Raw genomic sequence first — 16,918 nt, forward strand, 5'->3', positions numbered from 1 at the left:
CAGCTATCTGTCATCTGCTCCTGTACTTAGAAACCCTGCCAGATACAGGGAATATGGGGATTAATGAAACCCATTTCCCATCCTCAATGGGCATTTCACCTTCTCTGAAGCCTTTCTTGACTTGTGACAAAGGTTCTTTCTGTGCTTCCAAGACATTCTGTTATGCATGTGTCTTTCTTTTCTGTGAGGAAAGGGGTCCATGCCTTGGTATTCCTGACCTTAGCAGAGCATTTGGCATAAAGGTTGCATGAATGTAGATCAGTATCTGCTTACTAAGTGGTAGGCAATGAAATGTTTAAATTCTTGTTCCCCTGGCCTCTAGTCTCTTTCTCTTTCCGCTATATTATATTGCATCCAAAACAGGTACAATAATAGCCAGGACAGGTGACATATTTTCAGGTAAGTTTTCAGATATGAAATTCTTTGGAAACTGAGTCAAATTATAGAATTTTAGATGTTGGATAAATCATAGATGTCAGTTTCATCTTCCAGACACCAATTCATCCATCCATTCATTCACTTAGCACCTGCTGTAATAATGAAAATAAGGACACCTAATAGTCGCTCCACACCGTGAGAAGCTTTGGCTAAGTGCTTTAAATGAATTCTCCTTTAATCCTCACAATAACCCAATGAGGAGGTTATTATAAGTACAGTTTTCCTAGCGAGGAAAATGCAGTTTAGAGGGGAAGGGGGCTGTGCTTTATTCATTGGTGTGTTCCTAAGCTAGTAGAGATTGGAGTAGGAATTTGAATTTAGGCATTTGGAAGCTACGGTCCTTCCTCTTAACAAAGATGCAGGAGGCACAAAGATGAATGTGGCATGGTTGTGCCTTTGGGGTCTTTATGGTCTATTTATAGGAGGCAAACTTGTCAACAGATAGATTGCCCACAGGTATCCCTTCTCTGCCATCTGTAACCTGCTTTTTGTACCAATGAAATTCCCCTTAATGACTAATAGCTGGTCAGAAATCCCCAGTGAGGCCAAGGTTCAAATGAAGGGGCAGAAAGGACAACGTATGATGGAAGATAAGGCAGTTTGGCTCTTGTCCCACTCCCTGGGACTCTGATGCATATGATCATGTTTGGCTGTCATTGTTAAGGAGAGCTTGCATATTTACAGGACATTACGAAATTAGATGATGAGTGTTGGGCCTCATCCTATCAGTTGGGTAGATTAATCTCCTGATTCTCTTTAAGAGCCTCTATCAATTAGGTTGTCATAGAAAAAGAACCCCTGAGCCTGGCGGAAATCCTTTGTGTCTAGCAGGTGAGCGCTCTGACTCTCACTTAGAAAATAACAGTAGTATTAACCATGATGTCATCCACCCTTTATGCTTTAGATCGCTGTAGGTGCTTTTATGGTCCACCCACTCCCCCCAAGTTTATAGGACAAAGAAGCACTGCCGGTCTCTTTCTTTGGAAATCTAAGAACTCAAGTAGGGGAACAGTCATAGCCATGGAGAGTTGGAGGTTTGGGTAAAATTTGAGTTGTTTTTGGTAATTGGAGATGAAGACTCTTTGAGATTCTAGGTCCTCAGCATCTGAAATGCTTTTATGTTTCCATAAAGATAAAACTAGGCATTGTAGCTGTTTGTTAAGAGCGCATCGGCATTTGTATTTTTGTCAAATGAGTTGTATGAAACTATGCATTTTAAATCACTTTAAAGAATTGATACTTGTGGATTTGTTTGTGTCTGTGTGCTTATAATTTAGTACTTTGGATGGGTAGGCTTTCAACAAAGCAATTCTTTACTAGTACTACTACTACTACTAGTACTACTACATCTGTTTTGGATTAATCTCACTTTAATTGAATGCCAAATACATTTGCAAGAGCTCAAAAGGTTGAAAACAGTAACAGAAACTCTAAAGGAATAATACTTTAGGTGGAACCACAGGGCCTCCTGGGTTACGTGAACTTCCTTACAACTTAGCTAATGGGATATTTAAACCTGAAATGAGCCAGCTATACTTTGAGGTTGTCCCTTGGTGATACACAAACAGGTATAAATATACAAGGTGTTTCCAATTCAATAATTGTGGCAGACTGGAATGAGGATTTTTTGTTTCTCTAGGAGAGCTCTGTAAGTCATCAGAAGATACTGCTGAACGAGGATTTTTTGTTTCTCTAGGAGAGCTCTGTAAGTCATCAGAAGATACTGCTGATGTTTTAAAGGAAGTACCTTTGCTCCTGTCAAGGTTGCTCTGAAAGGAATACCTTTATAGGTGATCACCTTGTTGAGTCCAGCTGGTAACTGTGCAATAGTTTATACATTGAGCCCACCTAGATCTTGTTTTCTAATACCTAGGAGAGTGGTCCCCAAAATTTTTGTGTAGCTATTATGAGCCCCAAGGCAACTGAAATTCAGAGAGATGAAGCAACTTGTCCAAGGTCACACAGCCAAGGCTCAAACCCAGTTTGTTCTGATTCCAAAGTCCTCTCTCTTATTACCATCTATCTCTGCACAGATTCCTTCAGATCAGCTGAGATGAGTGCAGAGTGCCGATAATAAACACTCGCATCCAATACTTCGGGCACACATATGTTTAAGAAGATGTTTGAGTTAGAATTAGAAATGATCCTCTCTTTTCCTTTCCGAGCAAAAGTTACTTTTCTAGATTTCAAAGAGACTAGTTGCCATGCATCAATTAGGAAAGATTGAAATTCTCTTCTAGAAAATGAGTCATCTATTAAATTCTCGTACTGTCTGAATGAGACTTAAAGGCCGGTGCCCTGTCCTAGGTTCATCACCAGAACTTAACTCTGAGATATTTCTTTTCCCAACCTACTACCCAATTTTAAGAGCATCCTAGGACAGAACCAGGTCAACATGATTACAGGCAGTCAATTTAATTCACATACAAATGAGCAGATGACGCTGGGCTTCTTTGGGTTCTTTTGGTGGTGTTTTTTTTTTTTTCTTCTCAGAGGTGAATTTACTTTTATCACTTTTTGGGACCTAATCTTTAACCCTCTTTTACTGTGCTCTTTCTGTGGTACCCGTTAGTCTATCTGACTTTTGTAACTTCTCCCCCCGGCCCCCCTCCACAGTCCTTGTGGTGTCCTTTCTTTCTTGACTTAGCTGATATGCTCTCTGCGTTGGATATGTACAAGAGTGCAATATCTCTAGTCGTTATATATTTCCTCGTGTATCTTAATCTTTATTATTTATCACAACAGGCATTGTAGAAAACCCCAGGTTCATGTAAAAGCCAAATTCTCATGTGTATCCTTATCACTAACAAGCAGAGGGAAAATATTGAGTGTGGATGAAATGGGATTAGTAAACTGCAAGAAATAGCCAAAATATGTTTTCTTCTAAGTTTGTAAGTGGGCTTCTTGCTTACTGGTTCAGTGGGCCTTGAGTTGAACTCTACATGGACCAGATACCCTGCGTTCTTCCTTGGTCTTACGAGTATTTATGATGGTGGATGAATAACCCTGGTACGTGTGCAGAAATGACTCTAGCCCTCAATGGCTGAGGTGTTGTGCTTTATTATGTTCTTGCATCTATTCTGGAGGCCCTTTGGATGGGCTCCAGATGTTTCATAAAAGGTGGCACTTTTTCTAAAGACAAACACTTAGTTTTCTCGTTGGCAGCATTTCATGAGTGTTCTCTGAAGATAGGAAGGCACCCTGCAGAGGATGCATTTAACACAACGCTATAATTTCCAGGATGCTCACTCAGGGTCTGACTTTACAACTGCCCCTTTGCCTTCCCAGTGCCCAAGGCAGTAATGGGGTCAGTTAGAGAGCTTCCTTCAACACTTGGGAGTCTTCCCTCTGAGACTTCAGTGGAGATAAACACCAGGAGAAAATTCATCCCTGTGGGTTTTTTTTTTTTCCATTCATTTAGAGGTTCACTCAGCAAAATGCCATTTCCAATTCTGTTCTCTATTGAAACACTGCGGTTGATAACATCACTGTAATTTTTGTAGTATTTTTTTCCCCTCTTACACCATCCAACAAAGAAAGGAGATGGATGAAAATGTATGTTAAGTGAAAACATAATATTATATCTTCTTTGACTTTCGCAAATGGTGTTAAAACAGATTCATTAGTTTTGCCTAAATGTGAAGTTTCCATGAGGATTTTGGATAAGTGACATGACAGAGTTGATACGTGTGCTCAAGACAGTGGAGGTTAAAACTGTTTTGAAAATGTATTTCTCTAATATATCTCACATGTCGAGCAAGTTACAGAATAAATACATGGTAGATAGTTTTCAACGTAAGAAGAGAATTTTCAAGGCAGGTCTCTCTTTTCATGAGATGCCTTTAGTGCCATGATGAGCTAGCCAACAAAAGAATTTTGGGGGGGAGGTCAATAAGAGAAAGTAATTTATAATACTAATATGTCAATATGTGTTTCAATAAATTTTTCCCCAGATTTTCTTGAATTCTCGTCATTGTAAGAATTATAATTATATGTCTTCCTCCCACTTTCAAAGTGGCACAAGGCGCCCGTATGCAGTTCTGCTGTCGTTGTCACTAGAATAGAAATGTCAGGACTCAGTTAACAATGCTTTATTATTCACATGGATCTTTTTTTTTTTTACAGTGTTCTTTATCTCAGAAACATTGTAAATCAGATATCTACCTCCCACTCTTTTGTTCACTTGCAAATTTGTATTATTCTAGTTGAAGAAAGCAATGGTGTGTCAGGAGTCAATGTGTACTGTTTATGTTCTTCCTGCTTCAAAATCCTGTTCTCCACAAAAAGGGAAGATGCCAGAAGCATGCCTAATTCTAACTTCTTTATACATGTTTGTAAGAAAACTTTCTCTTGTGGATCAAACGAAATTTGGTGTTTCTGTAATCCATGAAGATGAAACAATGGAAGGAAAATATATTTATCATAGAAAGAAAAAAGTACTTTAGATGTATGTCTTTTAAAAATATGTCATTTGCTTCTATCTCATTGTCTCCCTTTGCAGCTATGTATGTGGCTTTTACTGCAGCACTGCTGTGTTCAGTTCAAGATGTATGGTGGTGCTTTTATCGAAATAACTTCAAACTGTCCCTTTTAGACAAAAGTTACTAGTGGAAAGAGTGTTGGCCTCCTAGGACTTAAAAATCATGCTATCAAATCTTTGTTTCATCACCAACTATCAAGGTTTTTTTTTTTTTTTTTTTTTTTGATACGATACTTAACACGATTTAAAACAATTTAAGGAGTGTGAAACATAGCACCTTATTCCTGAATTCAGAAGTATGGTATTTATGTGGATTAACCACACGGGTTAAAAAAAAAGATCCCTCAGAAAATGTCACGCAATATCCACCTAACAGATGAATTTGAAGCAAGACAACAATCAGTAATTCACTCACTCATCTGTGAAACATTTATGGATTCTTTACGTAGTACTTAGCAGTATGCTCACTGCTGGTAGATACACAAAGGTAAATAAGACCTGCTCCCTGTCTTCTGAGTTTACCCTTCAGTGTGGTGATAGGCACTCAGATGACTTCAATAGCATATGATAAACGGATAATAAGGTTCGGTGGTACATAGTTCTCTGGGTGTGAAATTCAGGAATTTCTAATAATGCTTGGTGTATTGTAGCAGATAGAAGTCTAAAAAGAGATGACGTTTTCACTGGATCTCAAAAAATTAGTATTCAGCTGCCAGGTGGCCACTGATATTCAAGAAAGAAGAAAAAGTTTGTAAAACGTGGAAGTGTGAACAACAGTACTTAGTAGAGCATGGGGGGAAAAGGGAAAAGAGAGAAGAAGGACTGTGAGAGTTAAGGTGGAGTTTTTTATGTATGTCTGTGGATTTTAGACTTTCCATTGGGGCAGTGGTTCTTGATTTAGGGGGAATGGACCCCAAGGAAGTATATGAACTCTTTCCTTGGAAAAATGCACCATACGCAAACATATAATACAGACTACTGACCCCTCGCCCCCCCCAACACGCAAACTATATCCAAGTTCCCTTAACTTGTTTAAGAGCCTGAAAGAAATGTTTTAAGCAGAAATAAAACAAGATCATATATTTGTCTTAGAAAGTCCAATATGGAGGATGAACTATAGAGAAAGTAAACTGGAGTCCAGGATTCTAGCTATTCTTATTTGACTACTTTCCATCACATTACCTGTAAACCAATTACAACCTTTTCCTTACACTATTTTTTTCTGGGGCCAAAACTATAATATCAGTCTCTCTGAATTTTTCTGTGCCTCTTCTTGCCCAAGAGATGAGAACATTTCCGAAAAATGTGTGATTAAAAGGGCAAATGTTGTAAAGAAGGCGAGGATACTTCAGGATGGAAAACAAACTGCTGAGTTTGGTAATTCGGTGACAATTTGCTAGAGGAATTTCAATAGGTGGGTGAAGCTAGAAGACAGATTAAAGTACGATGAATGGGGGAAAACAGAAATAAGAAATTTAGAAAAATGGAACATATAGTACTCTCTCAGTAAGTAATAATAGCCAAATATTTCTAGAGGCTTTAGCTGTGCCAGAAGATGCTCTGAGACTTTCCATGTGTAAGCTTATATGATCCTCACCAACCCTATGGGCTGAGGACCATCACTATCCACATTTTATATATGAGGAGGCTGAGGCACAGATAGGTAATATAAGTTATGAATTGTAATTGCAGATAGTGAATGGCAGCGCTGGGACTTCTACTCAGGAAGTCTGGTTCCAGAAAAGAAGATGAGCTTTTAATTATCATGGTGCCCTGCCTGTGATAAAGTAGACTTAATAGGCAAGAAATAACATTCTTAGTATGTATAATATAATAAGTAATATTGATAATATAGTGGTATTATAATGGTAATAGAATATGCAGTATACATTAAATGCAAAGGAGAAACTTTAATGATATCAGTTTGAATAGGTCACCACAATTATTAGGATTTAGTGTGCAATATTTTAATATTTGGAACTGAATAAGGTGCTAACAGTAGTCTTTACTACCCTTAAGTTTAAGAAGTTTTGTTATAAAGAAAGACATTTTTTAGAGGTGAATATTTATAATAAGATGTAAAATAGACAATAATGCAAAAATACTGAAGAAAATGTAACACTATATATTTTCACAGTGAATGAATGGAAAAACCTTGATAAAAAATCTTGTAATCAAAGTTTAACTTGAAAAGTCACCCACCTTTAGCATAAGTATTTTTCTTGTATCTTAGAAGGAACTATTTGTCTTATAATTATATTAGGCTGCCAAAAGAAAAGTTTCACTAATAGAGATTCAGAGATGGCCTTTTTTTTTTTTTTTTTTTTAACATAGCTTGCAAGCTTTGGGAGAAGGCTCTTTGATAGTCTTGTTCTAAGTTGTCTTTTCTCTTCAAGTGATAGTATATGAATACATGAAGGAAAGAAAAATATTTCCTAAGTCAGTTTACTGGAAACTGGTGCAGCATTCAAGATTGTTTGCTTTTTAAAAGGTATAGTGTTAAATGTTGAAAATTGAAAACAAAAGATTTTTATACTTTTATAAAGGTAAATATATTCCTCCCGTTTATTTTTTTCATGACTCATTTTTTCTTTGATAGCAGTGAAGTTCCATTTGTATTTTGGTTTTCTTTATTGACTAAGATGTACAGATGGATTTACCTCGAAATTCCTTAATTCATTCAGTGAATGGTATCGTCTGCGATGTGGTAGATACTATTATACTAGGGGAGGAGAAACTCAGATAAAAGACATAAGTCAGTTTTCAAATCACTTCCAAGGAGCAGACTCCGCTGAGGAGACACTGAGAATTCCATGTAACAAATGCTCTGACAGGGGTTACAGGGCTGCTGGTGAGGGGCACCCAGCTCAGTCTCCATCATAGAAGAGGTCTTCCCAGAGAAGGTGAGTCAAGAGCGGAATCTGAGGAAGAGTAGGAAGAATACACATTTTCTTTTGTTAAAAAAAGAAAAAGAAGAAAAAAAAAGGAAAACTTTTTATGAAAAAAGAGTTCAGTTATCAGCATTCTGGTACATATGTTAGACAGGGAATCAGCAAGGAAGAGTGAGGAGGAATAGTCAGAGGGTAGAAGAAAAACCCAGAGGCAGCCAAGGAAGGTGAGTGTATAAAAGAATTTAGTGGTCAACAGCGCCAGTGCGTCTAAGAAGGACATTATATATTCAGAAAGCTCCTACTTTGCATAAATTGGCATGCGCAGTGCTTCAAATATGGCTAAGGAAACTACTCTCAATTATACTGACTTTAGCTAATAAAGATTTATGTTGGTGACAGAGACTGGCTGTCTACTGAGCCAAATCTTCTTCTTCCTGGATACACAGTAAACGTACATTCTTTGGCCTCCTTGCATCTAGGTGGGATCATGTACATAGTTCTGTGCAAAGGAATGCGTCCAGAAGTAATGTGCCTCACTTCCAGTTTATCCCCTAAAATACGCCCTGTGATTCTCCACGTTTTGTTCTTTACTTCTCGGACAGAGATAAGCAAAGAATACAGTAGAAAACTCTGAGGGGGCTTCTAGGGATGGCAGAGCCACAAGAGAAAAAATGCTTGGATCTCTGAGTCACCATGTGGTAGGAGACAACTGAGAAGTGTTTCTCTGCATTGAACTTCGGGTGGCCACGAGTGAACGTTTATTAAGTTAGGCCGTGGAGACTTGGGGATTGTTTACAGCAGCTGCTGTTAATCAATCTGGTTAATAACGTGTTAATTTGGAATACAACTCATAAGTAATCAATAAATATGTTTCAGTAATTATTATAGAATAATAACGATTTACTATTTATAGGGTTACAGGATTGATACAAAATACAATATATTTATTACTTAATTTTGAACTATAAGAAATGTACTTAGTAGATACTGTAGCAGTAGTACTATGTAGTTGTATAATAGTAGGTACTATTACTGCCCTCACACAGTAATGGTTAAGAAACTGAGAGTTGGAGACATTTTACTTAAGATCATAGAATTAACAGTATCGTGGCCAGGATTTGAATCCATACTGTCAGATATGGGAGCTGTCCTCTTAACTGTATATTGTCTCCCGTTGGTAGATACCGTAATACATGTTGAGCAACTAATATCACCTATTATTTCTTTCCTGAAGGGGAACATAGTTTAATGACACCCAGTTCCCTTTATCCTGCAGAATAATGCAGAAGATCCATTTCACCCTTAGGATGACAACAGAAATTCTCCTCACCAGTATGTCCCTTCATAAAAATATATTTATTTGTGGGCTAGTATCAAAATCTTTATTTTTGACCACTAGAACTATTATTTGGTTCTCAAAATCTCTGTCAACTTGTTACCGTTATGCAAATAATAGATGACTCATATATATATATTTTAAACTCTAGCCAAATGGATGTTTGAATGACAACAGAAATCTCTCTAGAAATTGGCTGATAGACATTCTCTATTGATTATTTATTATTTAATATCTGGTTTCATTTAACGAAACAAACCTGAGCTGTGATCACAGCAAACTATAGTTTATAACTCGAGGATTCTAGTTTTTGGGTGAAAATCTCTTTTAAGTGGAGGTTTATCTATGGAACAATTCATCTTGCTTGAGTTTTAAAGACAGTGCTCCACGGTGAATCCAAGGGCCAAATGTATATTCAAATATAAGGACGCTGCACGCCCACCACCTACCTGGCTTGTGTTACCATCCCAGAGGATCTGAACAAACAGAGGTCTTTATTAGAAAGGGGAACTTCACTATGGAGAACAGTATGGAGGTTCCTTAAAAAACTAAAAATAGAACTACCATATGACCCAGCAATCCCACTACTGGGCATATATCCAGAGAAAACCATAATTCAAAAAGAGTCATGTACCACAGTGTTCACTGCAGCTCTATTCACAATAGCCAGGACATGGAAGTAACCTAAGTGTCCATCAACAGATGAATGGATAAAGGAGATGTGACACATATATACAATGAAATATTACTCAGCCATAAAAAGAAATGAAATTGAGTTATTTGTAGTGAGGTGGATGGACCTAGAGTCTGTCATACAGAGTGAAGTAAGTCAGAAAGAGAGAGACAAATACTGTATGCCAACACATATATATGGAATCTAAAAAAAAAAAAAAAGGGCCTGAAGAACCTAGGGGCAGGACAGGAGTAAAGACACAGATGTAGAGAATGGACTTGAGGACACGGAGAGGGGGAAGGGTAAGCTGGGACGAAGTGAGAGAGTGGCATGGACATATATATACACTACCAAACGTAAGGTAGATAGCTAGTGGGAAGCAGCTGCATAGCACAGGGAGATCAGCTCCGTGCTTTGTGACCACCTAGAGGGGTGGGATAGGGACGGTGAGAGGGAGACACAAGAGGGAGGAGATATGGGGATATGTGTGTATGTATAGCTGATTCACTTTGTTCTAAAGCAGAAACTAGCACACCATTGTAAAGCAATTATACTCTAATAAAGATGTTAAAAAGAATTGAGCATTGAGGATGAAATGTAAGATCTTTTTATTTCTTCACATTTCTGCTCTTATAAGAGTCATCTAAAGTGAGTATTTCTACAAGTCTCCATTCTGACCAGGGCATGTATTCTGGATAATGTCTCTATACATATATCTACTATATAGTTGTATAACTTACAATTGATTTAGCATTTATTTAAATGTAAGCAATAAAGTACTTTAAATTGTTATAGACAAAAGAAAATCAATAAGTAATCACCAAAGAAGAATATGTTCTACTCCATGAAACAATATATTGTCTATAAAATGTATTTATGTTAGGAAAAAAAAGGTGAATTTCAATTTGAATAAAAAGACCACACCCTGATCACATTTTGCTCCTTTTCCCTGCTCTCCGGCAGCTGGATTGACACTTAGGAGGGACCAGCAGCCACCACGCACAGCAACACTGGTCCAATCCTGTCTTGCCATTGCTCTGCATTTGTAACAAATACTTTTCTTTTACCTTTCCTGACAAAACAGCCCTATTGTTATCAACTGTAAATGTATTAAAAGCTCACAAGGGCATTTTAGTAAGTGTATCACGCCTGAAAAATACTATTGCCTGACAGGTTCCCATTGGCAAGTGAAAAGAGGTTTTATTGAAGGAAACAGCAGTAGCAAACAGCGAGCAGTGCACAGGAAGGTAATTGTTCTTTTAATATTGGAGGCGCACGTTCACTTAAGACGAGGGCTCCTACCCGTGCCTCATGCACACCCAGAGGACCCGCCAGACAAGCAGCCCCACAGCCTCTCTCTGGGATCAAGCTGTCAATGCAAACTTGCATTCTTTCCCTTTTTCTGAGCTAAGTAAGCTCTACCCCCAGAGCTCCCGATGCCTTCCTGAGTGAAAGCTCTGAAAGAGCTCCCTTCTAAATTGCATCACTTGCCCAGCGCTCTTCAAACTGACAGAACAAAAGAGCCAAATTCCAAAAGTCTGGTCTGAGTGACTTGTTAGTTGCGTCGGTTGATTACCTCTTAATGGGCTCTGAGAATGGGCTGTGGTCGTTTTGACGCTGCTTAAGGAAACCTTGCAGAGTTCTTTTCTACTTAGTTCCTAATTAAGGTCGATTTGCTTAATCAGCAAAACACACACTAAGCAGGGAGAGAGAGAGAGAGAGAGAGAGACGCCAGAAGGAAGTTCTTAGTACCATCCCCCTCCCCTTCCAATCAGTGGCAATAAAATTACTTGGACCAGGAGTTACAAAAATAAATTCTCATTGGAAAGGACTAAACAGGACTGCTGTGGTGTGTGATGTCTGTCTGTGTGTGTGTGTGTGTGTGTGTGTGTGTGTATCTTTTTCCCTTCCAGAACTGATGCAACACCAAATAATAGTGTTTCCTTGCCGGCTATTTAGCGCTGTGAGTTCCCAAAGCCTTATTGTCTGCTCCTTCCGCCTGCTTCCCGCCCCCCACCCCCAGCCATTAATGAATACATTCAGCCAGCCGGGGTCACTTTATTATTCTGACACATTGAACTGGGGATGTGATTTCCAAGGTCTGAGGCTGACACTGGCAGGGTGAAACTTTCACCTCGAGGTTCCGCAACTGTATACTTGACACACTTGGAAGAATAAATATTGATCTCCTTTCTGAGGATGTGTGGCCATGTGAAATGTTAATGCTTTTAAACGGCTTTGGACATACAAAGCAGCTATTATTACCACTATTATTATAAGGTATAAAATCTCAGAGAGTGTCTCATCTTTACCCTTTATCCTCATGATTAGTGCGTCTGTGTTGAGTGCCCGCTGTATTCACATCACTGCTCATGTGACTGGATACGATGATGACATTCACAGACAAAGACACTAATTTTGAGACGCCCCAATAAGGAAGGTAAGGATTATTCTCAACAGTAATGTGTATACGTATTCCGTGGACTTCCAATGACGAATGTTTATTCCCTCACGGGGCCTCATTTATTATTGGGTTGGGGATTTTCCATTTGTCTTCCCAGGATGATTCATTCTTTTGTATGGAAGGAAGGAAAAGGCCATTTAAAATCATAATTGGCTATGAAAGTTTGGGGCCCTAAAAAGGTTGGGGTTAATATCTAACCTTTGGTTTGGCAAAAGCACTTCTGGGAAAGTTTAGGTACTAAAAGTGAGATCCCCCCAAGCCTCCGTGTAGGAGATAGTCATAGTGAAACTGCTCTGCATAAGAAAAGGTGAAATTTGTGGTTTGGGTGGTACTGGTGAAGCTTGACAGAAATAAGAGTGCAGCAAGATGGCAGGAGGCGAGGGCTCAGCATGGAATAAGGGCCAATGAGAAAGGCCAAGTGACATAGTTAACACTATGGCTGTCTAATACCTAATTTTAAATTGCTTGCTGGCTGCTGTTTTGCTGATAAAGCCCTCCTCCCCATTGTTTTCTCACTTTTGTAAAACTTTAGTAAAAATCGATTACCCACATAACCTATTGTTGATGGCATTAAGAATAAAGAGGTTGAAATCATATCCCCTGAAACCAGCTGAGGCCCCATGTAGATCTGAGATGTGAGAAGTATTTGCAGTGAGTGACTTGGGATTGCGTATGAGACGATTCCACCGTTCTCAAGGATTCTAGATACTTGAAGAGAGGGCTGGGCTGCCACCTGAGTTATACATTTGTTTTTTTATTAAGTTATTCATTCAACTAATGTTTATTAGTATCCACTGTATGCCAGGGACTCCGATGCAGATTGATTGGGAATGCAAAAGAGAGTAGTACTGTTAAGACCCGTGCTTAGTACAGTTTATGGTCGTAAGTAATGGGACGCACGTGTATCTACTTTGCAGCAATTTGGAAATTTATAAGGATCCTTTGTCATCTCCCCACATACTAATGTTTCTATTTTCTTGCCCACTTCTTCCTTCCTTCCTTCCTTTATTTGAGGCAAATTCATTTCTTTATTGGATCCTAGTTTTTCAGATTTTACTCAAGTTGTTATCACATGTAACCTCCCCCCTAGTCACACCTCGCCAAGTCCTCTTTACAGCCTTGGATATCCTCAGCCTGAAGAAACCTCACATTTTTCTGATTTAATTTGACTGGAGTTCAGTCGAAGCATCACAGTTTGTAACAACTGCCAAGATGATTCTAGCGTGTAGCCAGGGTCGAGAACCAATGTCTAGAAGTGTGCACATAAAGTCTTATTGGTACAGTTTCCTATGATTGCATTTTGCAGCAGCATTTCTCAGTTCCTTTATATTTTCTTTATCCCCTACCAGAGGAAAAGGGACCCTTCTCCTTTTAAAGATAACCTTCTGCCTCAGGAGTCTGCATCTCCTTCTCTTTCTCCATCCATAGGAAGCATCTGTATTCGCCATCATCCTCTTTCCCTGCATTTTCACTCTCTCTACTGACTCCATCCTGCCTCTGCGTGCTTGCTTAGGTACACCATAGCCTGAAAATCCTTCTTAAGCTAATTTTTCCATCACCCAATTCCTCAGAGGAGTCCTTAACGCAAGCGATTTTACCATCTACTCATTCCTTAATCCTTCACAATTGACTTCCATCCCCACAGAAGTAAAACTGATCTTTCAAAGCCCATGCGGTAATACATGCTCCTGCTTAATACATATTGGTTGAGTGAATAAATGAATGAATATATGACTTTCTAACCATCAAATCAGTGATCTTGCATCAGTTTCCCTCCTCCTTGATAACATGGCTTAGCAGGCCCACGACTCTGTCCCTCTCTTCTTTAGCACAGAATGCTGTTGTTTTTTTTTCTTTTTCTGTTCTCATGTTTCTTCTATGACCCATTGGTTGGCCACTTTGCAGCGTTACACAGGCTTATGAGTTGTGGTGGTAGATAAACTTGGCGTTCAAATCAAGTCCCTGCCACTTCATAGCTGTATGACTTGGGACACATTGCCCACCTCACTAAGCCTCATGGCTTCATCCATAGAGAGGAGATGGTAATAACATTGTTTTAAGGTTGATGTGATACTTCAGTGACATTGCAAAGTCACGAAGCGTTCAGTTACTGTTAGTGGGTGTTCTCATTCCAGTGGTTGTAAGTCCCTCTGGGCAGTCACCATGCCATTTTTTCCACCGCTCTATTCTGTCCTCAAAACCTACAGTGTTTGGTTCAGGGTCCTTGAAAAAAATTAGTTGTGAATGAATGAGCCAGTGCATTGCTTCTCTTCTCTTAATGGATGATCCTTCTCAAAGCTTTGCCTTAGGCTCTCTTCAGTCTTTCCCTTGCTGACCTCATTTATTCCCTGATGACCTTTTGACCTCATTCATTACTTCACTTCTCGTCTTCATGTAGATGACTGCCACATCTCACCTGAAATCCGACTCTGCTTGTGATCTCCATATCCAGATGTGTTGTCTTTAAGACACTTTGCAAGCAAACATCCCTAAAGGCATTTCTTTGATATCTTAAAATCCCTCATACTCAGAAAAGAACTTGTCTTTCTTCTCTCTCCCTAACTCTTATCATTCATTTATATATATTCATTATTTTATATGTATTTGGAATAACCTCCTATATAAAATATATTTATTTAGGCTGTATATTTGTTTAATTTATATATACATATACACCTACAAAATATATGTATTTATCTATGTAACGACCTCCAAAGAGTTCTACCTGCCCATTTGTTTATTGGCTTGAAGATAATCCCACCTGCAAAATGTTATTCTTCCTAACGTCTCGCTCAGGGTATTGGCTCTCTACCCCACTGACAACCAAAAATAACAAGAACATTAATTTTTAAAAGTTCACACTCCTTATCCTGCCAGTGTTATTTTGGTCCTTGTTTTGATCAAAAACTTCCTTCTATGTAAACAATATTTATTTATTAGGCAAGCAACATGTAGATAAAATTTTATTGTGGAAAAAAAAAGAGCTTAAGTGATACGGAAGTGTAAAAGCAAAGGAAAATTCCCACCTCACTCCTGCTGCTTGCTTCATTCTGACTACTCTTTATGGAGGCTGTTCCTATCTTCAGTTTGGGGTAACTCATTTCTAGACCTTTTATCTACATTAACGAACATATGCATGTCTGAGTTTTACTTAATGTAAAGGGGCCGTACTGTATTTGTCAGTGTGACACTGGGTTTTTTTTCCCCTCATTAATGTGTCTTGCTCATTTAGCCCTGCCTCTTCCTGAAGAACTGGGGCACAGTATTGCCTCCTACCGGAGAACCACGACGTATTTAGGCAGACTTTCATTGCTGAATGCTTAAAAGCTACCTCGCTATTTATTCCCCATTCTTCTGTGTCATCTTTTCACTAAGCGAGAAAGCACATTTCAACTTTTCTGTCTTGGCCTCTTTGTACATGCCTAACAGTGAAACTTCTACTTATGCCCCCAAACCCAGCTCAGATGTTAATTATACATGGAGTCCTCTTTGAAAATTCCAGCTTCAAGTGATATCTTTGAGAGATTCCTTGGTCCTTCGAGGACAGAGACTGAGGTTTTTGTCATCCCTCAAAGCTGAGCATAGGGTCCTAAACATAGACTCTGAATCCATGTATTGTATAAATGAATACATGATTTTTAAACTTTTGTGACCTAACATGTATGTAGAGATAGGGTATAAGCACCTTCAAGGTGAAAACTGATTGCAGTATGCCTTGAATAATGCAGATGTGTGATGATGTGTGTGCCAGTGCTGTGGCCACTATACTGTTGGATGTAGACAAAGATGGAGTCCTTCCCTTATCATATTGCACCAAAAGTACCCATTAGCCAGTATAGGAAGCTATTACAAAGAAATAAAATGAACCTACCAGGGTCTTCCAGAGGATTTTGAATTGAGCTGGATGGTCCTAAAAGAAGGGAAATTAAAAATAATTATTTGAGTGGATATCCATTTTTTTGCCTTTCCAGGCTCCCTTTACTCCCTTTTTCAGGAAAGAGAAACCCACTTTCCAACGGAGGACCTATTCCGTGTAGCTTGAGTGGAATGGTCTTGTCCATCAGTGTTCCATGTACAGAGACATGGTAACCCATGTCCTCTGTTTCCCAGCCATAGAGGTTTGTGGTGGGATGGCTCTAAGAACCAGGCAGTACCAATCAGGTTGCTCCCTGAGACTTGAGATTAGCCTGCTGGAAGTGAGGGTTCTCTCCTCCTTTGTGGGGTAGAAAGATAATGTAGGCTTGTGACTGACAGAAGCCATCTTTCCTGCCTTGTGTAAAAAGCCTGAGAATAAAGCCAAAACAGGGAGCCAAACAGCCAAGAAAAAGTAAAGGCAAGGTACCGAATTCATCATTTGGGTCCCTGGATTCACTTACATCTGAAGCTCATCTACTCCTGGACATCCTAGATACATGAGTCTACAAATTCCCTTTACCTATGCTAGTTGGCTTTCTGTGTTCTATAATGGAAAGAGGCCCACGACATTATATAGGAGGCTTTATTCATTTTGAATATTTCTTCTGACTGTTGTTTCCTTCCCATCTCTCTTTAGAGGATGTATGCTGATGAAATTCTCTAAATTCAATTGTTTAATCTCTGCTTTCTAACTCCCAAAACGTTCACAGAGTAGAAATGT

General features: G+C 38.9%; 1 protein-coding gene across 2 annotated transcripts in view; it reads right to left on the reverse strand.

The window, feature by feature from the left end:
* Positions 1-16,918, reverse strand: part of MDFIC2 (MyoD family inhibitor domain containing 2) — a 99,159-nt gene that overhangs the window by 26,615 nt on the left and 55,626 nt on the right. The window contains exon 2 of one of the 2 annotated variants that reach the window (XM_027121480.1): positions 16,154-16,192. The exons of the other annotated variant lie outside the window; for it this stretch is intronic. Within the exon in view, the coding sequence (XP_026977281.1) occupies positions 16,154-16,192 (39 nt within the window). The remainder of the gene's footprint in view (positions 1-16,153; positions 16,193-16,918) is intronic. 2 annotated transcript variants of the gene reach the window in all.

Source organism: Aethalodelphis obliquidens, unplaced genomic scaffold (assembly GCF_003676395.1).
Source record: "Aethalodelphis obliquidens isolate GAN/ISIS:26980383/991018 unplaced genomic scaffold, ASM367639v1 scaffold22, whole genome shotgun sequence".
Lineage (NCBI taxonomy): Eukaryota > Metazoa > Chordata > Mammalia > Artiodactyla > Delphinidae > Aethalodelphis > Aethalodelphis obliquidens.